The sequence below is a fragment of the Bos grunniens genome, chromosome 4 (assembly GCF_055505025.1).
Source record: "Bos grunniens cultivar Pamir isolate PY7600 chromosome 4, Bosgru_T2T1.0, whole genome shotgun sequence".
NCBI lineage: Eukaryota > Metazoa > Chordata > Mammalia > Artiodactyla > Bovidae > Bos > Bos grunniens.
Genome location: NC_141168.1, coordinates 26,655,434 through 26,682,388, shown reverse-complemented (window position 1 = coordinate 26,682,388; position 26,955 = coordinate 26,655,434). Strand labels below are relative to the sequence as shown.

The window sequence follows — 26,955 nt, the reverse complement described above, 5'->3', positions numbered from 1 at the left end:
TAACCTTGAGTGAAGGAAATTGAAGGTGACGTTGTTTAATGGCTCCTGCGGTCAGTTATATCACCTTCCTTGGTCCAGGGCTGCTGTTCTCTTCCAGCAGCATTTCAGCTTCCATCACAAAGGGTGACTTTTTTTTCTCACTTTTTCTGTATTATCACCACCACCATCATCCATTATTATTTGCAGCGTGTCCTTTTGTTCCAGCTCATCTTTAAGAGTAAGAGATAAAGTGCCAGTGCTCATCTTGATAAACTATAGAATACATCTCACCTTCTCCCTTTTCCTATGGTCCTCGTTTTCTGGACCCATTAATATATGGACTTGTTCCCAGAAGAGTCAGTGAAGATGTAAGTATTAATTAACTTAGGAAATATGTCAATGTTGCAGCCTCCAAAAGATGCGGATATGCTATTCTTGTGTGCACTAAATCACTCTTTGCCTCAATATTTTAAACTTTAAATAAGTAAACTGTATTAAGTAAAGTTTTACTGTAAATGTGCATATTCAGTCACCATAAAGCGTGATAATAGCTTTAAAATAACTGTTGTTACTTTGACACTGTGAGACTGTCTGTACCTTTAATGAAAAAGTGGGGAGTTCAGTGCCTCCTAGATTGGAAGCAGTGAGCCCCTGAGCCCCAGGGTTGTGTGTGTGAGGAGAGAGCCTCAGGCTGCAAGCCCCCTGAGAGCAGGAGCTGTGGGTTTTCAGGCCACCATCCTGTAAAGTAAATGGCCCTCTTTTCCACTGACAGGGAGACCTGAGGGGAAGCTAAGATGTTAGGATGGTGTCAGTCAGACCAAGCCAAGGCATTACCTGTTCTGTGAGAAAAAGTACAGGAAGATTCATCTGTCATACAGCTGTTTTCCCGTTCAGAATCACAAGTCTTTCTTTAAATGGAGGGGGTGTGGGACATACTCAGAGACCCGGGACGATCACTTCTTAGGACAGATAAGGAGAGCTCTGAGCTGTGGCTCAGAAAGAACGGTGAGGCTGAGCCCATGAACTGGGGCTGCCTGGGAAGCTGGTGCCACACCGGGGAATGCGGCAGCCAGGGCAGAGCTCAGAGTGGGACCCTGCGCAGTGTCCTCCAAGGGCCACCCTGAGAAACACTGTCTGCAGAGAGGGGCTTCCCCATTTAAGTCAGCTAACATTTCTCTGTCTAGTCAAGGCTATGGTTTTTCCAGTGGTCATGTATGGATGTGAGAGTTGGACTGTGAAGAAAGCTGAGTGCTGAAGAATTGATGCTTTTGAACTGTGGTGTTGGAGAAGATTCTTTGAGTCCCTTGGACTGCAAGGAGGTCCAACCAGTCCATCCTAAAGGAGATCAGTCCTGGGTGTTCTTTGGAAGGACTCATGCTAAAGCTGAAACTCTAATACTTTGGCCACCTCATGTGAAGAGTTGACTCATTGGAAAAGACTCTGATGCTGGGAGGGATTGGGGGCAGGAGGAGAAGGGGACAACAGAGGATGAGATGGCTGGATGGCATCACTGACTCGATGGACCTGAGTCTGAGTGAACTCCAGGGGTTGGTGATGGACAGGGAGGCCTGGCATGCTGCGATTCATGGGGTCGCAAAGAATCAGACACAACTGAGTGACTGAACTGAACGTTTCTCCTAAGATGATTCATCTTCATTCTGGGAAACATGTTGGTAGATGTCATACTAGGAGAATAACTATTTCAGTTTCACTCCTTATTTGCCTTTTGACAGTGTGCATTAAACATTATTATTTAGGGCCTTCATCTTTTTCTTTTCTTCCTACCTTCTTTCCTTTTCTTTTTTTTTTTTAATCAACACTCCTACTACTAGCCCTACCACTGCACCTTGCAGTTGACTAAGTAAGTACTCTACACTGACCTCCCTTCACCCAGGAAGGTGGGTAGAACAGAGCTTATAGCTTGTTTTGTAGAGGCAGCTACACTAGGACTTGCCCAGGGTCACTCAGCTGCTGAACGGTGAAACCAAACCCAGATCTCCAGGACTCTGTACTGCCTCTGTGGGCTCCTTTCGCCCCACTTCACTCCATTTTGCCAATCCACTCAACCAAGAAACTAAAGACGGTATAAAACAGATGAAAATCATCATCTTTACTGTATCTGATCAAACTGTTACTTGGTGTGGCTCACGTTTTTCAGACTTGTTTTGAGGGATGGTCATAGCCATGTGTTGCTCACTTTAGAAATCAGTGTCATGATGAGTCTTAACAGAAGCAAACAAGTAAATGGAGTCAAAATCCAAGATCTAACGTTATATCCTGGGAATTCCCTGGCGATCCAGTGGTTAGGACTCGACCTGTCATTGCCAGTGCCCAGACTGAATCCCTGGTCAGGGAACTAAGATCCCTCAAGCTGCATGGTGCAGCCAAAAATTTGTTAAAATAAAGTGCCCCGTACGGTAGCTACTAGCTATATGTGGCTGTTTGAATTTAAATGGAAGTTGAATAAAATTAAAAATTCAGTTATTCAGTCACACTAGCCACAAAGTGCTCAGTTAGCCATATGTGACCTGAGGTACTAGTTTTTTTATTTAATTTTAATTTATTCACATTCAAGTTTAAATCGCCACATGCAACTAGTGACTACTAAAGGACACAGATACGCAGCATCCCCACCACTGCTGGACAGTGCTGCTCTGAAGACCGCAGCAAAAGCACTGTGGCCTTCTGGCAGGTTGTGCCACCCTGCACAGGGGAGGGCGGCAGAAGTGCATCATAAGCCTCCTCCAGCGACCTTCTCAGCTCAGAGACAGCAGAGCTTTGCTAAAAAAAACCTGCCACGTGACTCCAGTAATCCGCAGCCAGTAAACAGCTGGGCAGAGGGTGGCAAGAAGAGCTGGCCTATTTTTGTGCACTGCAGAGTCCTGAGCAGGAAAATCGGAGACAGGAAGCAGTGGCGACACCTAGACTCACTTTCTGGTCCCTGTATTCACAACCAAGGCCACTTGCCCATTTCCACTTGGATGATCCACAAGTGCAAATTCCTCTTCTCAGCTGCAGCCGTCTTCAACGCAGGTATGCTAATGGACTTATCATGGCCCCCAAAAGGATGAAATATCCAGAGCCTTGTGGGTTACAGTCTGAAAGAAGCCATTAGCATTGGATGAATTCCAGATTTCACAGTGAAACGTGGCTGCTTCTGAGAAATGGGAACGTGGAGATGTGTGATGGCGCTCTTGATTCTAGAATCCAAAGAGGGTTACAGTTCTCTGTCTCATGTATGTTACTCATCCAGCCCTTTTGTACCATAGAGGTTTGTCCTCCTTCCCCACCCGCTTCATTATGATCTGAGGTCCAAAATGCCTTCCAGAATAGCTCTCAGAGGGAAGTAGCAGTTTTTTTGACACCCTGATCTCCACCCCCTCCATTCCCCCAAGATATACATTGATGGCACTAATTTGGGGGGCATTGTGAGCATACAATAACTGTTTACTACTACTACTATTACTGTTATTAAACACTCACATTGAATGGGAAGGGATTTAGTCTTCAGAGGGTTCACTCGTAACATCTCTGGGATGCATTCTTAGGATCTGGTACAGTGAGCTGGAAGAAGGAAGTGAATCTCACACTGAGAATCCTTGCTTCAGAAAGCCTCTGGCACTAATAGACAAAGATTGTATTCCTGAGGCATGCTGGGGCAGACAAAACTGAGACCCAGTTCTCCAGAAGTACCAAGTCTTTTCTGTCACTCATCAGACATTGCCTATACAGCTCAAGGAGTTTTTAGTTTTGGTGTTCTTTGGTACCTTTGTCTCCTGCAAAGATGCTGACCTGTGGATACATTCCGAAGGAGCAGAACTGCCTCTTGAAAGTGTCACTGTGGGGAATTCCCTGCTGGTCCAGTGGTTAGCACTCAGTGCTCTCACTGCCGAGGGCCTGCGTTCAATCCCTGGTCAGGGAACTAAAATCCCACAAGCTACATGGCACAACCAAAGAAAAAGAAAGTATCATTGTGATGTTTAGAGTCCTCTTTCTCCTTGCAGAGTCTGCAAGTTCAAAGGGGATGTGTCATCTCCTCTACACCATCATAAACTGGAGTGGCCTCAGGCATTCATCATTTTACACAAGGAATTGCTACTAATTGAGGCCCTTCAGAGAAAGGTAGGGCCTTTACAATGAAATGACCCCTATACATTGGTCTTGATCCTTAGTACTCATCTGAGCCATGGCCAGGTCCTTCAGATGCTTTGAGGTGTTTTTCACATTGAAAGCTGAATGTCTTCAGAGTTGGCTCCTTGGGACCCCAGAGGGAATTAGCACACGTGTGAAGCCAGGTTGGTCTGTGTCTGGTATTCTCAGCTTGGGGAAACTTGACAAGTTAGGGGCGTTCTGGGCAGAGGACTCTCAGGTCAGGGCTTCAGGGCAGAGATTGCCGAGAAGGTACCCGCCATCTGGCAGACAGACACCACTGACCACGGCATCCTCTCCACCTCCAGCGTCCTCAAGGCCAAGTTACATGTTTCGTTATTTCATTCTCCTTCCCTTTAGGTCCCCAGATCTTTCTGAGTCTTTGTATTCGAAAGACAGATTCTGGTCTTAGATGATTCCAGCTCCTTGTAACCAAGACAGAATCTTGGTGCCTGTCATTGCAGGTAATATTCTGTAAAGGGTTTTTGTTTTTTTTTTGCATACCAAATCTAGAGCCATAATTGGACAAGTTTAATTGGAATCATTACTATTCAATATGTGGATGAAAAAGCAGTTTTAATTAAGCATGTAAGAGGGGGATTAATCACTGTTCACACAAGAACTAGATTATCATAACAGGAGAAATTCTTATAAAGTTTTTAAGGTTCTTGGTTAAGTGTACTTTTCTCTTTTTATTTGTGCTTGCATTAAGATTTTGAAGGAATGTCAGCACACTGTTTCTAACTCTGATAGCCTGCACATCACAGCCACTATGGTTTTGGGGCCCTTCTGGCTCTCAGATTACCTGTGTAAATACAGGGATTCACTTCTCAGCTCTACCATTTGCTTAATAAAGAGCGAATGTGCAGAACCTAGCAGCAGCAGCAGCAGCCTAGCAGAGCAGTAATCTGAACAGGATAAACATGCTTCCTCTTTGTGTGATGCTCTTTCCCCATCCTCCTGCCAAGAGCAGGATATCAAATGAAAGGAAGGTTGTGGTTGGAGTCAGTAAAGTGAATGTCTAAGTGGCACCTGCTTCATTCACCAGATCTGCTTTCCCGGGGCCTCCCACTGTACATCTGCTCCTGACAAAGCCTCTTTTCTCCTCCTGTTGGTCAGAGTTGAGAGCAAAGGCCCAGCGAGGAGACATACTGGTTTTGCTTTGTCAGCACGATTGCCTGTGACATTATAATTATACCAAATCTTCATTATTAGAAAGGCCCCAATTTAGAGGTTTTCAGAGCCTAAATGGGGTTTTCAAAAGTAAAATTGATAGAAACATCTTTTCTGTTGTAAAGCTAGCAAATGGATCTGAGAATCATTGAAGGGGTCTCAATATGGAAGCTGAGACACTGCTGTGAGTGAGACTACAAAGACCTGCTATCAGATTGGCTCACCAAGGCGGCCAGCAGTTCTCTGACTGTGCCCAACCCAGCCTCCCCTGCTGCTTGTAGTGCCCTAATGTATAGCTCCACTGCAGTACTCTCCAGTGCTGGCAGAGTTTCTCACCTGGGCACCCAGGAGGCAGGATATGTTAAAATAAGTTGATGGGGTCGGGCAGTAAAGAAAAAAGCTATAATGTAAATAAGGGAAATGCCAGGAAAATATATTTTAGGTGAATGCAGAGTGTCTAATTTCAGATTGAGTTTCCATCTAAACAAAAGTAACTCTTAGCATGTTCTGCAGTGTGTATGCAGTTGAAGCACGCTTAAGGTGTGGAGTTGGCTCACTGAAAGCTCTGGGAAGGTTTTAGAGCCTTGCTCTAGCCCTTTATAAACTGAAATTAATTAAAATCAAATAAAATTAAAGACTCAGCTCCTCAATTACACTAGCCACGTGTCAGGTGCTCACAGGTACGCTGTGCCCTGCTTCACAGTGAGTTCTCATGGACAGGACTGTTGTAGAGATTGGTCTGAACCTCCTGAAATGTCTTGACTGCTTAAGTGAGCCTTGGACTTAAGGAAAAAACCTGAACAAACTTTTTGGCCACCCCAATATTTCAGCCTTGCTGGAAGGAGAAAAGGAAACTTGCCTGATTATTTTTGGATCAGCTTCCAATGGTGTTTCTTAACTATGATCTTTGTCTTTTCACCTTAAAATTATTTTTCCTCCAAGAATCTTGTGTCCTTTCCTCAGCCCCTCCAACTTCTCACAAAATAGTAATAATAGTGATACTAAAAATGTATTGCAACTATGAGAAAAGACTTTAATGTTTGGAATGTCTACTTATAGCTGACCTGCTCCCTGGCCTTCCCTTCCTTCAGCTTTCACAGCCCCACTGTTTGCCTGAAGAATTCTTTTCTCATTAAACAGAGCTTCTCATTGACAAGAGGGCATGTGAACACTTGGGGGCCAAGAGTGTGTATATGGATTGTTCATTTGGTGTACAATGTGGAGTGTGGACAATATTCCTGAGGGTTGAGCACTGAGCTGGTGGCATCTTCGATTTTCAGCAAGTCTGGGGAGTAAGGGCAGACCTTTAAGCTTGTTTCTTCCATATGTCCGTCTCTGTTAGCTACTACATGGTGGCTTTGACTCCTGGGAGAAAACCTTTATGAAATAACGATGTGTATGTATGTTAGTCACTCAGTCGTGTCTGACTCTTTGCGACTCCATGGCCTGTAGCCCACCAGGCTCCTTTGTCCATGGAATTCTCCAGACAAGAGTGCTGGAGTGGATTGCTATTCCCTTCTCTAGGGGATCTTCCCAACCCAGGGATCGAACCCAGGTCTCCTGTATTGTGGGCAGATTCTTCACCATGTGAGCCACCCATACTACCTCAAATTTAGACAATATCTCTTTTCTCAAGAATTTAAATTATTTAAATATAATGTTACTTATCCTCATAGCAGCCCTATGAAACAGAAATGGCCCTGTTGGTTTTATAAATGTAAATATAGTCAATTCTTAGTTGCCATACACCGAATATCTGTCATGCAAATCACTCATGGCACATTTTAAATCCTTGGACAGTGTCTCTAAGCAAGCCAGGGTAAAGCCTGAACCATCTCCTCCACCCCCTGCCCAGCTGCTGCATACTTAAGAAATACAAATTAGTTTTCATGTTAGCTTAAAGAAGACATGATTAGAAAATAAGTGTGACAAGAAAAGCACATCATGAAATCAGAGTTTAGCGGGGGCACTGTGGAGGAAATGACCCATCCTTCCTTTGGTTCAACTAAGAGGTGACTATAAAGATCTACCTTTATATCATGAGCATCATTAGCACTCAGTGTGCTGGCACGTTTCCCAAAGGAATTTGTAAACCCCATGGGTAGATGTCAAAGACACCTCTGTACCCCAGGCACAGGTGTGCATGGGAAGCAGACTTCCTGCTGCTGCCCTTTCTGGTGGCCCTTTTTGCCCAATGCTTTTGAAAATTCTGTGTCATTGTCAGGCCTCTGTATAGCAAATTGCCTGTTGCGAATGGATGCTGAACAGGCCACAGGGGCTTCATCTTTGTGGAAAGAAGGAAGTGGCTGGAGGGTAGACTTAAGAGGCTACCCTTCCAGGCACTGCAGCCTGCATGGGTGGTGGCATTTCTTTATTCTACAGTCCTCATCACCCGGTCACCTAATGGTTTTGAGCCACCAGGGAAGCCCAAAAACACTGGAGTGGGTAGCTTATCTCTTCTCCAGGGGATCTTCCTAACCCAGAAATTGAACCGGGGTCTCCTGCATTGCAGGCGGATTCCTTACTAGGTGAGCTATCAGGGAAGCCCCAGTGGCTTTAGTAACCATTAATGATATTATGTAGATCCATTATTTCACTAGAAGTTTCAAACTAGTGATTTCTCTAGTGTTATCATTCCTCTGCCTTTATTAGCTGGAATTCTTTTATAAAGAACTTGTCCCCATTAACAGCTTGGTTATGCTAACTACAGTCCAGAGGAAAGATGGAATAATACTCAATTTAAATGAAGTTTATAAGATAGATTTCTTTCTTTGTGATTGTCAGACCCCTTAACTGTTTATTTCCACCTCTAATCTACTGTCTTTAGGTGTCTGACTGTGTCTAAAGCAAATTTTGCTGAGGCACTCAGTCATGTCTGACTCTGCGACCCCATGGACTATAGCCCACCAGGCTCCTTTGTTCATGAAATTCTCCAGGCAGGAATACTGAAGTAGGTAGCCATTCCCTTCTCCAGGGGATCTTCCTGACCGAGGGATCAAGCCTGGGTCTCCTGCAAGTGGATTCTTTACCATCTGAGCCATCAGGGAAACCCCTAAATGATGCTCTAAGATTGGGCTAAGTGAGGCATTGAAAAATCAGGAGAGCACCTTCGGCAGATTTTTGCCTCAGTCTGTCCTTGTTCAGATGGAGGAGGCAAGGGCTGGGTGGTAGGCACAGAGGGTGGGAGTCCTTACACTAGTCTCTCTCCTTTTGTGCCTATTTGAAATTTTCTGTAATAAAAATTTTGAACATAATAACAGAAAAATAAATCTCCATTCTTAACTCTAGGTAAGAAGACCTATTGGTCTTCTGATTGGTCCATTTCTACACCCGACTATTGCAAACTCTTGGTAAACAGCTTGGTAACTTTCTCCTAAGGTTTCTGTCAGATGGGCTGCATTTAATGTTTAAAAATACCAACTCTTTGCGTATTGTTCACACCTTGTCTGCTACACAGACCTTGGAGATGTGGAGTGTTTCCCCACCCCTCCCAGTGATCTCTGGAGCTTTACTGGATTGCTCCCGCCCTTCTCCGTACATCTCTGGTCAGACATCCTCCTGAGTACCTACATGTCCTGCAAGCTTTCAACACTTTTCTCTCCTGCCATTTTTGGTTTAAAGCCCTCTTGGTCAGAACAGCATGGATCGGAGTTAGTTTGTTCAGTCTTCCATTGGGATTTCAGTCTCCAGGATGTAGCCCATGGTGATTCTGAACACTAAAGGACAAAACCCTGATTTCGTTCGTGTTCCTGGGGACTCTAGTAATTTCAAGAGGGAATGGTAAAATTATATCTACAAATTATGTTTTGAAATACATTCACTAATAAAGTAAAAGTGAATTCACTCTTAACGTTTGGCTTGTGGGATGCAGGCAAGACAATTTTCTTGTGGTCTGCAAAATCAAGATTAAGGACACAGTGAAACTGCCCTACCCAGAAAAGGCCACTGCTATGGAAGTTATTCCAGAAAGTGGTTTTTCCAAGAGCAGGTTGAGATTGTCTGGTCAGAGGAGAGAAATCTTGGGTGCTGAGAAGTGCCTGTTACACCAGGGTACCTCTGAGTCTGCTATTGGCTTCATGAGAATATTCAGTACTTGCCAGATGTAATACATATTTTAATCCATAAATCCCTCAAATGCCCTCAAAAGCCATGGACTTTAAAAACACGGAAAAGGAAGATTAAATGTCCCAGGAGCAGCTAATATAGCAGAAACAGAACCACTGAGAGAGAAATGCTTTTTCTATTTCTCCCTTGTCTTACTATTATGAGGGTTACCTGGCTCTCCTTTTCATTTGATATCATTGTTCTTTTCATGACCTTCATTTTCTTGCCCTCATCTGTCCTCTTTCCATGTGGTCCTTGTTTGTGTTTCTCGGCCTCTTTATCTGCCTGCTGCCTGCCTACTAGCTTCTTTACCTGGTTTTCCATCATGTTCTCCCATCTCTATGCCAGGACACACCATGCCTATTTTTCTTCATATAATAGTGGCTTTCCTTAGATGTCAGGCACTGATGTAACTTCTTTCCAGGCCTGAAGATAAGATTTTTTAAAGGACTTCCCTCCTTCCTGTCCTCCCTAAGGACACTTATAGATATTTTTGATGGCTCTTTAAAAACTGTAGAAGTAACTTAGGTAATAACAATAGATGATTTCACTTTCTTATTTATTCCTCTCCTTTCCAGTCACAGTCACAGGTTCCCCATTTAAGCCAGCATTTTCCTAATACATACAGTTCACTTTCTTATGCATAAACCACAGAAAGTATTACATGGTGAATTTTTCCTTTCAGCTTTAAGAATTATTGCTCTTTCACCAACTGTTACGTTTACTTGATAATTTATTTGTTTAGCTACTTTTCTCTCACAACCATCAATATTTTTTCCCAAACTAAAAGATATTTCCATGACCAACTAGGAAGGCCTTTGGGCTGAAAGGTTCAGTTACAGCAAACAACAATTCCCAAAGGTTTCCCAGATTGTGAGAGCAAATGAAAGGCCCATTCTTCCTCAGGCTGTCTGTCCGCTCTGTCTTGTCGTGGTGTGGGGTGCGGGGAGGGCAGCCTGTGGTTCTGGGTGACCCTGACTAGGCTTGCAACTCTGAGCTCTGCTGGGCTCCAGCGTGTGCCGTTAGTTTTGGGGTTTAGAAGTTTATCGGCATGGTGACATCATATCATACTGACCCTGATCTTAATACTGATTAGTGGTTTAGCCTAGGTTGTGTCTTTACTGCTATACCGAATCAGCAGCTATTGCATACATGTCATCATGTGGTTCCAGTGCCTGTGCTGACCATCGCTGCATTCAGAAAGGAAGCAGCCCTCCAGTCCATCTGCCCTGATTTCATGGCTTTTATCTCTAATCTTTACATCTTTGAAGGCCTTTGGCGAATGATGTGCTTCCTGGCAGGAGCAAATCGCAGCTGAAAGGAGATCTGCACTGTCTCTGCTTTCCTTTCTGCTTCCTGAGAGCTGTAGTCTAACATCTGTGACCCCAGCCAGGCTTTATCAGACCTCTCATTCCAAGTCATCTGGGAAAGCAGCTGACAGTGTTCACCTACTGTGCACCAGGCACTGTGCCAGACTCTACCCACGTCAGCACATCTAGTTCTCAAAAACCCTGAGAATATTAGGAATTACCATTTCATGTAGGAGGAAAGTGAGACTTCATAAGCCTGTAAGTGGCAGAGCCAGGATTCTTTCTGACTGGGAAGCTAATGGAAATACAAGCGCCTGTTCCACCTTCACATCAAATGCACTGAACTGCCATACAGCACTCGGCTGCTGCCTTAAGAGTGTTGTGGGGACAACAGTACTCATTCCAAAGCGGAGTAAAAGGCTTCGGGCCAGAGACCACAGCTAAGGGGAATGTAATCAAGTTTCTGAAAATCATGAAGAATGTGATCAATTGTCATATTCAGGTATTAACGTCTACTGTGTTCAAGTTGCTCACTGTTCAAGAACATCGTCCTGCCAAGATCTAAGTAAGCAGTGTTTGTATAGAGAAAAACAGTACCTATTTGGGAACAGGTTAGCACAGATCTGGTGCCAAATGAGTGGTGAAGCAATAAAATCCCCAGAAGGAGAGAACCCGGTAGGCTGTTAGGTCTGGAGGAACCCCTGAAAGACAGGGAAAGAACAGGACGTAGGTTGGCAGGGGTAATTCTAGGCAGAGAGACCTGCCTGAGTAAATACATGTGGTGGCTAGGGTATACTGAGGAGACAGGTACAGTTGTGATGAAGGCATAAGGTAGAGTATTTGTGGGAAAGGCTGATATAATCCCTCATCTATTGGCTATTTGGACTTTATTTTCCCTTAGTAGGGAGCCACTAAAAAGGCGGGGGGAGTTGGAGTAGCTGTTGTCAAACAGTATCTCAAGATTTAGCTAACTGTGATGTATAGACTTATTCATCAGATCTCAAAACGCTGCTGCTGCTGCTAAGTCGCTTAAGTCATGTCCGATTCTGTGCTGCCCCGTAGACGGCAGCCCACCAGGCTCCCCCGTCCTTGGGATTCTCCAGGCAAGAATACTGGAGTGGGTTGCCATTTCCTTTTCCAATGCACAAAAGTGAAGAGTGAAAGTGAAGTCGCTCAGTCGTGTCCAACTCTTATCAACCCCATCGACTGCAGCCTACCAGGCTTCTCCGTCCATGGGATTTTCCAGGCAAGAGTACTAGAGTGGGGTGCCATAAATGAATTCCCGTCAGTAAATAAATTCCAGTTATATGCATGTGTGTGTGTGAGAGAGAGACTCATCATGTGGTAGGTTAGTGATGGCATTCATTACCTCAGAAGAGGCCAGGAATAGAGTAGATCAGCTCAGGAATGATGAATCCAGAGTGTCAGGGCAGTGACCCTAACCTTGAAGTCACTCTCGCTGGCGCCCGTGGTCTACCACAAAGCCTCCCCTGGTGACACGTTCAGAGACAGAGCACTGCGGAACCCGTTTTGCAGAAACCAAGGAAAAGCAAATATCTGAATTTTCAGAATGTGTGTCCCCATGTCCATCGTGTGGAAGTTTTAGAAGATCCCTCTGGCTTCTGTCTGGGGAGCAGAGAGTGCATTGGAGCCAGGGCTGACGCAGGGCAATGTGGAGGGAAGCTAACACGTAGTCCAGGCAAGAGAGGATAGGAGTTCACCCAGGGGATCAGCGGCCAATGGCGGCTGTGTTCTGGGTTTATCTTTGAAACGAGAAAATTTGCTGATGAATTGCGTGAGAATGGCCTGACTTCCAAGTTTTGGGCCTGAGCAACTAAAAGAATGTAATTGCCATTTGTTAAGATGGGAGGAGCGTGTTTGACCATTTGGGCTCAAGAATGATACCCAACTGGTAGAAAAATAGAGCAGGGTCAGGACTCCTCTTTCTGTTCTGGGGCCAGCAGTTCCTCCAGGATTTGGGGGCTGACTGCTATTGGCCAAGGAAATCCTTGCACTGGGACCTGAAGTTCCCAAGTCTCTTTTGGCCTCTTTTTCCATTTTTGCCAATTCTGTAAACCTTACCAAGAAGCCTGAGAGGAGAGGCAGCAGTGAGCCCAAAAGGGACTGTCCTCTCCCTTCCAGGTCCCTACTGGCTGTAGTGGTCAATGGTAAAGGCTTGCCGGTACCTGCAGAGACTCCCAGCTGCCTTGCCTTACCACCGGCTTAGTCACTCAGTCTCCCTCAGTCCACGTTTTGTTTTGTTTAAATCAACTTTTTACCCATATGCTTTGGAATTTAAAGAAAAGGGGGGATTAGATTTTCTAAACTGAAGAACTCTATGGTTTCTTACAGCTTTGAAAGATGAGGTACTAGAGATTGGGGTACTAAAAGCTCCAGGTTTTTATAAGTGTGTGCTTTTATGGTAAGTCCATGGTTCTCCCAACAGTACTTGCCTATCATTTGTGAAAGGGAAGAATACCTGCCCTGCCTGCTGCTCCAGAGTCTCAGCAGGAAGCGAGTGCTGTGCAGTGGGGGTGAGAAGACTTTGAAAAGCACTGTACAAATGCCAGGAGAGCTTTCTTACTAGGGTTGTGCAGGGTCTCTGTGAAAAACAAAAAGGAGAACTTCAAGTCCCTAATGTAGAATGGGAAAGGCTTCCTGTTGCTTAATCAGTCGAAATGACCTAGAATACAAGCTGAGATTAACATACGCCTTCTAGATTAGGGCTAATCAGGGGCAGGCTGAGCAGATGCAGGGACAATCCTGGCCTGATTACTGAACCTCAACATTTAATCATCTCTCTTGCAAGGGCAGCCAGCCGATTTAGTGCGCGCTGGGTTTCCAAGCCTCTAGCCCCCTCCCCCTTTCCTTGCCATGGACATAAAGGCTGCTAGGTCAGAGACACTGAGACGATTTAATCTAATCTCATGTCAAAATGGCTGTGTGTGTGAGATTCTAAAACCCTCACAGTGGGATGGTAATGCACTTATTTAAGGTGGAGGCAGACTGAAACTGTGTGTAGAGAGTAACGCCTTGGATTTCAAGGCATCCGAGGTTATGAAATGCCCTGTATATGGGATTTCTCCAAGAAGCTTTTTAGATATGAAGTCGCTGTCACTAGTCATTCACTCTCGAGACGGCTTTGTATGGGAGTCATCACCCAGTTGTTAAAGGCCAAATTTACTCCTTCCCAAGCTGTGAAGTACAGAATATGAGGTCTTTTAAAATGGTTTTATTTGGATGAGCTTTGAATGGAGTTGTTTCTGTGTTGCTTTTTCTGGAAACTTCCTAATCACCTGAAGGCTCACCCATGTCAATCATTCTGTCCTGGGGTTGGGGGGAAGGTAGACACCTGTGCAATCTCAGAAGGCAGGTTTCATTCAACTGTGTAGAAAACACCTGCTCATTGCTAGGGACTCAAATACGGAGATTCCATCTCTCCCTTAAGGAATTTACAGTTTCCCTGGAGATAAGACAAGTAACCAGTGATAAAGTATATGACCATCACCTCCTCCATGGAGACCAGTGCAAAGTGCTGTGGACCCTTGGGAGAAGAGGAGCTCAGACAGGAGAAGGAGAGACTGCAGCTGAAGGAAGAATAGAAGCCCATTCAAGGAACAAGCCAACAGTCATTCCAGGCAGAAGTCAGAAAGTGTGCACACCATGGAGGCAGGTGTGGAAAGAGCCTCAATCAAGTCGTTCACCTTCCTGGAATTCACGTATCACCAGGCTGAACTAACTGAGCGACAGGGGCTGATGTGAAAGGCTGAAATACCTCCAAAGGGATTTGGACTTTATATTCCATGGGCCATTGGAAACCAGTGAAGAATTGTAAAAGAGGAGAACAAAATCAGTTTGTGTTCAAAAGATTATTCCGGTTATAGCAGTGTCAGCTAGTTTGAATTTCTGCATTTGAACCCTTTTCCATTTTATTTTAGGGCAAATCTTCCATGATACTAAAAAGTGTTTCAACAACAGTGTGGGACATGGACCCACATCATAGGTAACCCAAACACATCATAAACCAGTAAGAAAGAGATTTAATTCTAACAGTTCTTCCAGTTTCTCTCCATCCCAGCACTGACCCAGGACCGTTGCTCGTAGTCAGTAAGAAGGTCCCACAGTATTCAGTGTATTTGTAAAGTTTGTAACTTGTTATCCCAGCTTAGAGCTTTTGAACTGAATCAGTCTCAGAAGCAAGAACAGTGAAATAAGACTGATATTTGCTTCTGGTTTTGGTTGCTGTTTGCTAGCAGTACTCTTGCCTGGAGAATCCCATGGACAGAGGAGCCTGGTAGGCTACAGTCCATGGGGTCGCTCAGAGTCAGACACGACTGAGTGACTTCACTTTCACTTTTCACTTTCATACATTGGAGAAGGAAATGGCAACCCACTCCAGTGTTCTTGCCTGGAGAATCCCAGGGACGGGGGAGCCTGGTGGGCTGCCATCTATGGGGTCACACAGAGTCGGACATGACTGAAGCGACTTAGCAGCAGCAGCAGTGTGAGGGTTCTTTGGAGGTGTCCTGGTTTTGCCACAGGGCATTTGGCAAAAAATGTTACTTTATTAACTTTGTCTGTTTTGACCAGAAGACAGGATGAAAGTGATGATGGAGATCCACTAGGATGATGGAAGGGGGTCTTGGTCTTCACATATTCACATATACTCAGGCCCATTCCTACAGTCTGGATGCCAGGGACTAGAGCCCAGCCACACGTTGGTTAGGGCCCGCAATAAAATCCCTTGACCTGCTGCCCTTGAGGCTGTGCTGATGCCAGTATTTGGCATACCTTGTACCTCATACTAAACATGAGCCAGAGCCAGGCCTGACCTTGAAGGAGCCCTCAATCTAGGGCTCAATCTAGGTAGATGGGGAAGACCTAGCTACATGCATTAGCCAGACCTACCAGATTATATCCTACTGTCCAATGCTTACTGAGAATCCCAAGGAGGCTGCTCTCAGTATTGACTAGAGCTGGAGTAGGCTTCCAAGCGGAGGGTTTTAAAAGGGAAGGGGTGGGCAGTAAGGGAATTCCAGGTAGCAAACAGCTTGAGCAAAGGCCCAGAGAAAGGAAGGTTACCAATGTGTTGGAGAATTGAGAATAGTCCAGGGTGATGCCCAGAGCACAGGGAATCAAGGCTGTAAGGGAAGTAAGGCTGGACAAATCACAAGAGTCCTGAATGCCAGGCCCAACATTTGAACTTTACTATAGGCTTTGGGAACCTTTTAACTAGCATCAGGGAATTTGAAAAGTTTGAGCTTGGGAAATGACATGTTACAGAAAGATAACTTGGGCGGCAGAAAGGAGTGAATGGAAAAAGGAACTGACTAGAGAGATGTGAAAGCTGTTTGCAAAGGTCTAGGTGAAAAACATTGAAGCCAACAGCCTTCTGAAGCTGATGTATGGGCTGGCCCCCTCCTTCCCCTTTCAGGCCCCAGCATCTCAGTGTGAGGACTGTGGGCCATGCCTTCCATTCTCATTAACACATAGCAGGGTAAGCCTGGAATCCTAAAAACGCTACAAAACAGAACATTTAGCCTCATTTCAGGTTGCATCATAAAATGTTACGGTGTTGTATTGTGTTTGTCGCTCAGTCGTGTCCAACTTTTTGACCCCACGGACTGTAGCCCTCCAGGCTCCTCTGTCCATGGGATTCTCCAGGCCAGAATACTGGAGTGGGTAGCCATTCCCTTCTCCAGGGGATCTTCTCAACCCAAAGATCAAACCCAGGTCTTCTACATTGGTCTGAGCCACCAGGGAAGCATCAACAAATACTTGTTTCCAAACTGTCAACAGTTATCCCTGGAAAACAATTAGATACAATTTAACATTGTAAAATTGACATGTTATTTTATGTTTGATACTTCTTTTGGCATTAGGAAGTATGCTGGTAAAACATCCCTTTTTATAATTAATTTTTATTTTCATCAAAGTAATACACAGTTTTAAATGACAAAAAGAACTAAAAGGCCTTTAAAAAAAAATAGATATATATATATATATATTTATATGTACCCCAGAGGCAACACTCCATGTTCTTTTTTCTGGTATGTATGTGTATTATTCTAAATAATAGTCATATTAATTATTTCTTGAGACATTATCACAATTTTCAATAACTCAGTTTCTATGTTTATATTGTTATAAACATAAAATTTTTATAAAGGTAAAACTTGTTCACTGCCACGACGAGTGGGTATGGTTAATCCTTGCTTTTTTTTTTCTTCTACTTTTTAAGGAGTAATCACCGGTTCTACCCAATTCTGGAAGACCCCTCGAGGTACTCTATCCCACAAGCTCATGCCACATCCCCTGTGTCCTCCAGACGTACTGCACAGCCCCCGTCCTGGGCCCTCCTCCTGTCCCCAAGATCCCTACAGTGGGTTCTCTGTCTCCTGGACCCCACAGCCACTTATTTCTTAAGTTTTCCTGTCTCATTTCTTTGGGGAACAACCTTCAGAGCTTCCAAAGAAAGTGTGCACGGGTAGCCGGCTTTTGCAGCCCTTACAAGTCTGAAGAGGTGTTTATTCTGTCCCCACACTTAATTGGCGTGGGTGTCATTTCATGGGCTGGAGAGAGAATTCTAGGCTGAAAGCATTTTCTCTCAGAGGTTTGAAGCTACTGCTCCATCATCATCTAGCCTCCAGGCTTGCTTTTGAGAAATCCAATAATGATTTCCAGTTCTTTGTATGTGACTTTTTTTTTTACCCTTTCTCAAATCCTTTGGGACCTCTGCTTTATCCTTAGTGTTCTGAAATTTTACAAAGCTGTGTCTTAGCATCCAGATCTTTTTTCTTCTGTTCTGCTGGGTATCTAAGGGGCCTTTTCAATCTGAAACTCATGTTTTTCAGTTCTAGGGATTTACTTGCAATGTGTCTGATAATTTCCTACCTTGTGTTTTTTCTAGTCTCTACAAATCTTTTTTATCAGAGATTGGACCTCTTAAGGTCTCCTACTTTCCATCTTTTAATCTCTTCTGCTCTCTGGAAGATTTCCTTGACTTTACCGTCTCATCTTTCTGTGGAATGTATTTCATCTATTTGATTTCTTTAACACATTTTCTCTCATTTTAATAAAAGTATCCGTTTGTATGATACAAATCTTTTCTGTCTCTGAAGATATTAGAGTTTAGGGCCATTTGTTTTTGTTTCTGCTCCCCACATTGTCTGTCGCCTCTGGGTTCCTTAAGAGTGAGGCACTGAAACACAGCTGCTGGGCTGTGCAGGGCAGAGCGGGGCGGCCTGCAGGGCTCGGGGTGGTGAGTATCAGGACTGTGTGGCAGATCTTTCATTGTCTCCACACCCCCGACCCCTCCCCTGCCCACCCACCAGATACCTCATAGATCTTTCCTGGGGCTTCTCCAGGTCAGCTTCTCAATACAGTGGATGAACTTCAGGTGTCTGGTCAACAAAGGCCTGGGTGTTGGGATTGGTAGGACCTGCTGGTCCAGTCAGTTGAATACAAACTGTCAGCTAACTCCTGTCTTTCACTTCTTCCTCTCAGTCTGCAGTGGCCCTGAGAACTCCAGGACACAGGACTTGCAGCTTCCCCTTCTTTAATGTCAGAACCACTTTATGTATGCTTTGCATCTTCCAGAAATATACTGGGTTGGCCCAAAAGTTTGTGTTTTCCCTAAGATGCTATTTAAAAACCCAAGTCAGCTTTTTGGCCAACCCAATATATTGCCATCTCTCATTCATATCTTTTTTTTTCTCCTTCACTATAATTTTTGTTTTATGAGGAAGAAGAATTTTATATGTGCATTTATTCTGTCTTATTTAACTGGAAATTCTTTTTTTTTTTAATATGTCATATAAAATTGTCAGTTTTCCTTTCTTTGGAAGGACTGCCCTTTTCTGAAATTATTCACTTCCTCCTCTCTTTCTACTAAACACTTCTTTTTACTGTGAAATAATAGTGATATTAGGAGGTAGTTGGGATTTTTTTTTTTTAAGTTGACCCCAGAATGTATTTAAATTTATACTGGTCTATGAAATCTAAAATCAGAAAACTAATGACCTAGGCTTTAGAAAAATAAAAAAGCTGACCCAGAGGAGAGGGACAATGGCCAGAAGGCAGGCTAAGTTTAAGGGAGAAGTTTTTTCAAGCTGAGAGAAATTTGAGCATAGGCAGAAAGAGGGTTGAAGAAGTCAGTGTAGCAGAATATCCAAGAACATGAGTGGTGGCCCCTTCTAGAGAGGAAGGCAGTCAGAAGAGACAGGCTTGTTGGGAGGAGAATTCGTCCCTGAGGGGTCTGTGCGAGCCTTCTAAAGTTGGAGAGAGGCAGGCAAGTGGGGTCATCTCTTGGCACATTGGGGAGGCCCTGTTCTGAGGCATGTTTCTACAACTTCTCCACATTCTCTTTCCTGATAGTCTGTTTTAAAGAATTAAAACGGGGTGGGGAAAGGGATGTATTTGTGCCTGGACAGTGGGTATGCAGTTACCTGCGGCTGCAGACAGTGGTACCCCAAGGGCTGGAGCCGATTGCCCTGTCCAGCCATCATCTGGGAACCCATGCGCGGCACTAACGGCCTCCCCTTTCTCCCCAGGACTGGTCCAGATCCCTGTGAGCATGTACCAGACTGTGGTGACCAGCCTCGCCCAGGGGAACGGGCCGGTGCAGGTGGCCATGGCCCCTGTGGCCACCAGGATATCGGACAGCGCAGTCACTGTGGACGGCCAGGCTGTGGAGGTGGTGACACTGGAGCAGTGACATGCAGCCATACCGTGGCATCATTTTCTAGTCTACTTCAAAATTTTTTACACGTTTGCAGAGGTGCAATCAAATGGAATTAAGTCTCTCGACTTTGGAAGAAAAGTTTTGTTAACCTTTTTTTTAAAAAGGAAGAAAGGCAGTGGATTTTGGAATTGCGTTTTTTAAAAAGCACCACTCTTGATTTTCTGGGATTGGTGGAATAAGATACTGTGTTGTCAATTTCACAGTCCCGAAAAAGCCAAATTGTGGCAGGACTTCTTTCTGCGGAAACGTGTGTATACTTCGGTGTGTGTATGTGTGAGTGTGAATATATGTATATGTGTACATATGAATATACACATTTACATATATATATAAAGTATATATATATATATGTGTATGTATATATATATATATATATATATAAAAGAAACCCGCATGGAATTATCTGTATGAAATCAAGGTGAGCTGTGGAAAAATAATTCACCCAGTTTAGTGGGTGTAGGGTACGTGGCCAGACAGCCACCTGGTTTTGTTCATACCAGGGTCATGCGTTGAGCTACTGACAAACTCAGGCAGAGGTGACCATGCCCTTCACCAAAGCTGCCTCCCAGTGGCCACCCAGAACTCTCCCTGCTGGGCTCACCTGAGAACGGAGGTTCTGGATTGGGGTGAGGTCCAGAAACTGTGCTTGCAAGATCCAGGGGCCACGTGGTCTGGCAGCTGAGACGCTCCTCGGGCTGGCCCAGATGCTGACCTTGCCACAGGCAAATGAAATGTCTTTAAAGCTCCCAGGCAGGACCGAGAGGGTTTTCTTCAGCCTCCCATCTCCTCCCCTCCCCAGGAAACCTTCTCGGTCTCACAGCTATTAACCCGTCGCTTTGGTTTTAAGGTCAGTCCTGAATTGGTCATGTATATGAACTGAGGGTGACAGAAGTATTAAGGGTTTGAGGAGTGCGTGCGCGCTGCGTGTGCTTGTGGGTGTGTGCATTGTGGAGAGAGAATGAGGCGGTGGGAGGAGTTGGAAGGGGAAAGGAAGGAGGGAGAGAAAAATCTTTTGAAGACCAGGGTGCACCAATGGGAGCAACCTTTTTCCCTTCCTGTGACTTCCTTTAGCTTAACAGAGGAGACAAGAACTGACAGGGGCTCCTGGCTCGAGGAAGGCTGGTCACCGGACTGAGGGGCATTGGGGAGAAGAGGGCTGAGGGTGCGTCCTGTGCCCCTGGATCAGGCCCGATCTCAGAAGGGACCCTGCAGCTGTCCCAAGGTGCATCATGCTAGGCCCGGGCCCCACAGCTTTCTTCTCACGGCTGTTAATTGGTCTGGGTGTTCTTTGTAACGAAATTCTGTGATTTCTCAGCCACAAGCCCTGAGTCTCCAGGGGTTAAATTCACCTGACTTTTTGACAGGCCAAATCTCTGCTCCTTGAGTACAGGGACGACTCTTCCTCCCTCTTCCTGGGCCCCCCGCCCCCACTCCCATGTGTGACTGTGTATTTAATGTTTGTTTTTTTTTTTAACGCGACATTAAAAAGATTCTTCACGTCTTGCTCAGCCTTTGAGAAAAGTTTCAGATTCTTGTATTTGCTTGTTTTATATAAAACTATCCAGTGTTCTTTGTATTTTTTTTTTCCTGTACGTAATGGGGGGAGGGAAGGGAAATTTACATAAAACAGTCCTAGTTCTACAATTTGTTATTTTTTTAATTATTATTTTTTATCATCGTTGTGAAACTGTCCAGGGGCTTTAAAGTCCGTGTTCCTTTGTGGTGAAATACCCTCCTGATAGTTTGAGAAATGCCAAGAAGAAGAAGAAAAGCAGAACCCCAGTAGCAGAGCATGGATTCTGTGTCGTTTTCCATTCTGTCTATTACTGCCTCATTCAATAAATAGTTAACAATGTGGCAACAGGAAGTGGAGCTGTTCGTCTGTGTAGGAGCACTTAGCCTCTTAGGAGCTCTCTTTTGGGGTGGCTTATTCTGCTTTGTAAAAGGAATAGGTGCTTCTATTCAAGCTCCGTGATCTTTGAACCGTGTTCCTTGGCGTTATGGAGCCCTGTAAGGGGAGTGCAGAAGGGGAAGGGGTGGTTCCTGCCTGTGTTCCCTCACCAGAACAGCTCTGTTGAATCAGTTTTACAGAATGCTGTCCAGGGGGGTTATGGCGGGGGGCATCTAGTTTAAAAATTCCTAAAGATGGTTAGAAAACCTCTTCTCTGGAGTTCCTTTTTTAGGGGTTAATTGCATTCCACATTAAAATCAGGGTGGGTGGTGGTACTTGTCCATCTGTGTCCTCCCCACATGAGTGGTGTTCAGTATTGCAGTGGGTTTTCCTTCTTGAAGTGGGGGCCCCATGCCTTTGTTCCCTTAAGGCCGCCCTCCTTGGCTTCCTTCACAGCTCACTGCTTTAATGTGGCAGCTGTCATTCTGTCCCTACCTCCTGCCACACCCCCAGCTTCGGGCCCTTCCTAAAGCTCCAGTGGCTTTGCACTCCCATGCTTGTGCCCGCTGCTTTCCTCAGCTCAAAACGATGCTCTCCTTGCCACCTCCATCACCCTTCTTTCCTTTTGTTAGGTGTTTGGGTCTGTTTCCTGGTAATAATGATTACAATAGTTGAATGCGGGAGGCCAGAGATGTTTTCCTTGCTGACTGACGGTGGCTCCATAAAGCCAGTGCCACCCTTCTCCCTTCTTCTTGCCCAAATGGCACATCATCATCTATTGTCACCAGAGAGGGTGAGCCAGAGAAAGGACTGGTGGCAGCCAGATGAAGCAGACATCATTGCCATTGGGCACCCCTGCAACAGCTGGCTGTCTAGAGTCCCTCTGTGGGGATGGTGTCTCTCCATAGGCACAGTAATTCTGTTTGCCTGGCAAGACCCAGATGCTGCCTGTTAAACAAGCGTGTGTTGAAACTCTCTTTGGTGGGGCTGATGGAGAACTTCACTTCTCTTACTGCCCAAATCACAGCAGGAGCTGCTGACTCAGCTGCCTGCAGGGCCCCGGCAGGTGGAGTCAGTGAGTAAAGCGGAAGCCGTTCCATTGTGAGAGGGGAAGGAGTGATGGAGATGGGCAGAGTGGAGAGCATCTCTAAAGAGAGTGGCCTCTCCTGAGTGCTAGTGGACTGTCTCCAAGCAGGAGGAACATGGGCCCTACAGTCCTGACTTCTAAATTTTCCAGAGAAACTGAGGAGTCCAGATTTGTGCATGAATCTCCTGATTTCAACAATAAATCAAAAGTCTTTTACATACTCTGCCAACAAAAGAAAACCCACCTGTAGACCAGCTCTGGCCCCAGGCGTCAATTTTGCTTTAGTGAATGCCTACCATGTGCCAGGTGAATGAAGCATAGCAGTTGCCCAAGAAACAGGATGAGACGAGATGTTTTTGTGTGAACAAACCACGGCAGCCCAGCGTGATAAGGTGCCATCTGGACAGCGTGATGTGGCAGAAGGGGTTCTGTTATCTCATTTTATCTGCTGAAGGGTCCTCTGCAATAAGTAGTTTATCATCTAGGCTCCAGACAAGGATCTGGTGCTCACCGAAACCAACACCTCGGGCTCGGAATTCTTGCCTTTAAGTCCTACATCTGAGAAGATCCATTGGCGATGCTGGTGACCACTGGAGCCATCTGAACTGAGATGAGTGAGCCGAGGAGAACCAGAAGGGCAGGGAAGAGAAGGGACTACTCACCCTGTAAGAAGAGCCCCAGCTGCCAGTGTGCCCTGGGCCTCACTCAGACCCAGACAAGGCTCATTTCCAGCCACTTCTCACATCGAAGAGGGCCTGCTTCTGCATTCGCCTTCCTTCCTATCCGCTGCTGTTCCTCTTCTCTCCTCTATCAGCACCCTCCCAGCCCCCTGCAAAGCATCAGCTGTGGATGGAGTAGCTCTGGGCCTGTGGTAGGCCTTTTTGGTATCGGGGGGAACGTCGAAGCTTATCTGGAGCAGAAGCTTCGTGGGCTGAGGAAGACAAGCCTACATTTCCTCTCGCACCTCCATCTCAGTGGGCTGTGGGCCGCCCAGGTCCTCAGACCAGGCCAGCCTGTGGCCTCCGCACAGCTCGTGCTCAGATGCTAGCATCAAGGACACCCATCAGTGCATCCCATCTGGCCTCTGCTGTTTGCTCCAGATTGGCAGCTCTTGGAGAAGATCCACCCGGGACAGTGGAGACAGCCCAGAGGAAGGAGGCGCACAGAGCGGGGAGATAACGGCATTAGGACTGGACTCTGAAATAGCTGGAGAATTCTGCTCCTGCTGCTGCTGGGTCCCTGAATGAGTCCCCAACCCACTCTGAATTTGAGTTTCTCCCTCCTGAGAAACCAGTGGGCTGTTAGCGGATGTTTGTTGAGTACTGGAGTGTATTTCTGCAAAGAGTTGGAGATGGGAGGGCAAAGGTACCAGGATAATACTCATCTGCAGAGCAGGGCCAGGACCCCCAAAACCCAGGTCTTCCAGAGCCACCTTGTACGGTAAGGACAGGCCTGCGCCCTAGCCCTGTACAAAAGCCTTCGTAGCTCTAGTTTATGAGAACCATGGCCTATCTGCAATTCAGAGTGTTGATATGGTAGCAGTTAAAATAGTGAGCACTTGTACAGCTCTTACAGTGTGCCTTGTTCTAAGAGAGTTACTATACGTTGTTATTTATTAGTCTTTGCAAAAGCTCTGTTACTCCCTACTTTACAGATGAGCAAACTGAACCACAAAGAGGTTAAGAGGTAGCTTATTTAATACTTGGGGAGGGGAGCTAGAAATATTCCCCAAACTTAATGCGCTTGTCAATAAAATTGTTGGTGTAACTTAACTGGGTCTCAACTCAAATTTCTTCTGAATTTATTTACCCTTTAAGAAACTAATAATTGTCAGTTATTAAATGGCTGCTCTGCACAAGACACTATGCAAAATACTTTCTTTATTTCTAATCCTTTCCACAACCTCAGATGGAGGTTAGATTCCATTTTACAGGTGTGGGAACTAAGACTCGGCCAATTCCGAGAACTAGTAAAGGAGAGCTGGGGTCAGACTAATAAGCCTCCCTCCAGAAGCTCAGCTCTTTGTGCCAAGCTCTCAGGGGACAGGTGACATAAAATGAGCTGCACATCTGGATTCCCATGTTTTATATATAGAACTTATGGCTGTGCTGGGTCTTCATTGCCTTGTAGGCTTTCCTCTAGTTGCAGCAAGAGGGGATAGTGTACGGTTGGCAAACTCCAGTTGCAGTGTACAGGCTTTTCATTGCATTGGTGTCTCTTGTTGATGAGCAGGGGCTCTGACACGCGGGCCTTCAACAGTTGTGGCCCACGGTCTTGCGGCTCCCAGGCTCAAGAGCACAGGCTCGATAGTTGTGGCGCACTGGCCTAGTTGCTCCGCAGCACACGGGATCTTCCCGGATCAGTGATTGAACCCAGGTCTCCTGCATTGGCAGACAGATTGTTTACTACTGAGCCACCAGGGAAGCCCCTAGATTCTCATTTTTAAAGGAACCTCCGGCTGAGTCCTGAGCTCAGCCCATATGCAGCCTCTCCCAGTGGTCAGTGTGTTCTGAGCAGGAGCTAATGGTCCTTAACCCGAGCGTGCCATACCAGGAGCATCCTCACAGTGGCTGGGCTTTTTCATCACATGCACACACCCATGCACGCACGCACACGCACCCGAACACACACAGGAACTTGTATACAGGCAAGCAACCACTACATCCCACTGAATGAGAGACCTTAGTTTCCCGGGGGTTCCTTATTCAATCAGAAAATCCACAGAACCCCAAAAACATCCATTCCCACATTCTCATTACTTCCAAATAGTTCTGCAAAAATCCAATGTTAACTTTGTTAAATGTAAAAATAATGTTTGATGTAAAAATGTTGATTTTATTGCTAAGAAAAATCAGCCCTGTGAGATTGTGCCAAGGGTGGAGGGTAGTGAAGTTGCTGGTGCTAGAACATTCTTGAGTATGAACAGTCATGTTACGTTTTTTTTTTTTTGTCTGCACTGCATGGCATGCAGATCTTAGTTCCCAGACCAGAGATCAAACCTGTGCCCCCCTGCAGCTGAAGCTCAGAGTCCTAACCACTGGACCACCAGGGATGTCCCACGTTATGCTTTCTTTAAAAACACCAGGGGGCACTTCCCTGGCATCTGAGTGGTTAAGGCTCCAAGCTTCTACTGCAGGGGGCACAGGTTTAACCTCTGATCAAGGAACTAAGACTCCACATGCCAGGAAGTGTGGCCAGAAAATTTAAAAACTAAGTTAAAAAAAATAAAACCAAAAGCCCCAGGGCCCAAAGTCAGAGAGAGATCAGTTAATATTAAAACCAAGGAAGCTCTGGGCAAGGAAGCCAGGCCAAATCTTGGCAAAGCTGGGTTGTGATGTCTTCAGTTAAGCCTAAACCTCAACCAGTCTTTGGGCTCCCCTGACCCTTGTGTGCAAGAGACCTCTAAAGCTGGGAGGGACATTAGCCGTCACCCATCATTTAGGCCATGAAGTTTAAGCTTACAGGCACGGAGAAGCCCAGGGCCCCGTGACTGGTGGCATTGTTCCCAGACTTCTGACAGTGGAAGTCATCCGTACCCCCACGGCCCTCTGCTCCCTGAGTGCCTTCTCTGGCTTTTCCATTCAGACTCTCAAAACCCGAAATATTTTCTAGTTCCCTTACCAGAGCTATTTTTATAGAGAGCTTTTTCTTTTTTTAATTCACAAGAGTAAACTTAAGAGAGACGAAAGACAGAATAGGATTCTTCATCCTAACCCACAGTTCTCATCGGTACAAAACACTGGTTAAACTCCATGGACAACAGACGTTTCTGGAGATCTATATCACCAACAGTGTGGAGTCGCTTGCCTCTCCCAATGAAGTGGCTGAGTCGGGTGTCACTCCTGTTCCGCAAATGAGCCAGGGGAGCTGGCTTGGTCTAGGCCGAGCATCCTGACTGTGAGTCCTGACATGCCCCGGCATTGCCCGGCCCACCTGCACAGACTGAATGAGACACTGAAAGCTCCTGGGGTCCACTGGTGATCAAAACCGCTCTGGATGTGAACAGCAGAAATCCGGAGGTGCCTGACAAAGACGAACCGGTGTCCTCGGAACCCAAGTTCGCACTCCCCAACAGGGAGGGGTGGTATCGGGGAGGACACAGCTGATTGGCCCGCTGAAGTCACGTGTGTCTCCGGACTAATCAGCCTTGGGGCCGGGTAGCCGAACCCAGCTCCGGGGCTGGCCCTCGCACAGGTAGAGCAGCCCTTGCAGGGGCTGGGATATGGATCCACCGCATGGCAGTTGCCATCATTCCCACCGAACCTGCATCAACCAGGGAACAGTGAAGCTGGGATCCCTAACAGCTTCCGCACTGCCCTTCATTGCCTCTACGAAGATCCTCCTGAGTCTGTGAATGTCTTAAGTCAGAAAATTAGGAGTCATTGGATAATCAATAGTGTGTCCTGTCTCTCTGCTCCCACCACCCCCAATAACCTCAAGGTTTTTTAAAAGTTGTAATGATTCGTAATTTACATTCTATTAGGTGCATTCATTTTAAGGGCATAAGTCAAGGGGCTTC

At 45.7% G+C, this 26,955-nt stretch overlaps 1 protein-coding gene and 1 long non-coding RNA gene across 23 annotated transcripts in view; one reads left to right on the top strand and one right to left on the bottom strand.

Annotated features, from left to right (window-relative positions):
* The window catches only part of NRF1 (nuclear respiratory factor 1), a 138,509-nt gene extending 114,301 nt beyond the window's left edge, over positions 1-24,208 (top strand). For 8 of the 22 annotated variants that reach the window (XM_086395693.1, XM_086395689.1, XM_086395687.1 and 5 more), the window contains 2 exons: positions 16,957-16,998; positions 19,268-24,208. In XM_086395693.1, coding sequence (XP_086251819.1) covers positions 16,957-16,998; positions 19,268-19,431 — 206 coding nt within the window. In that variant the 3' untranslated portion in view covers positions 19,432-24,208. Of the gene's footprint in view, positions 1-3,983; positions 4,132-4,488; positions 4,593-16,956; positions 16,999-19,267 lie in introns of those variants that run through there. The other 14 variants (XM_086395697.1, XM_086395695.1, XM_086395696.1 and 11 more) reach the window with 6 other exon arrangements.
* A 275-nt stretch (positions 24,209-24,483) lies between these two features.
* On the bottom strand, positions 24,484-26,507 carry LOC147373823 (uncharacterized). Its single transcript, XR_015162158.1, has 2 exons — positions 26,058-26,507; positions 24,484-24,817 (listed from the first exon to the last, which is right to left on the bottom strand). It is a non-coding gene; the product is annotated as an uncharacterized LOC147373823 (long non-coding RNA).
* Between the last annotated feature and the right edge of the window lie 448 nt (positions 26,508-26,955).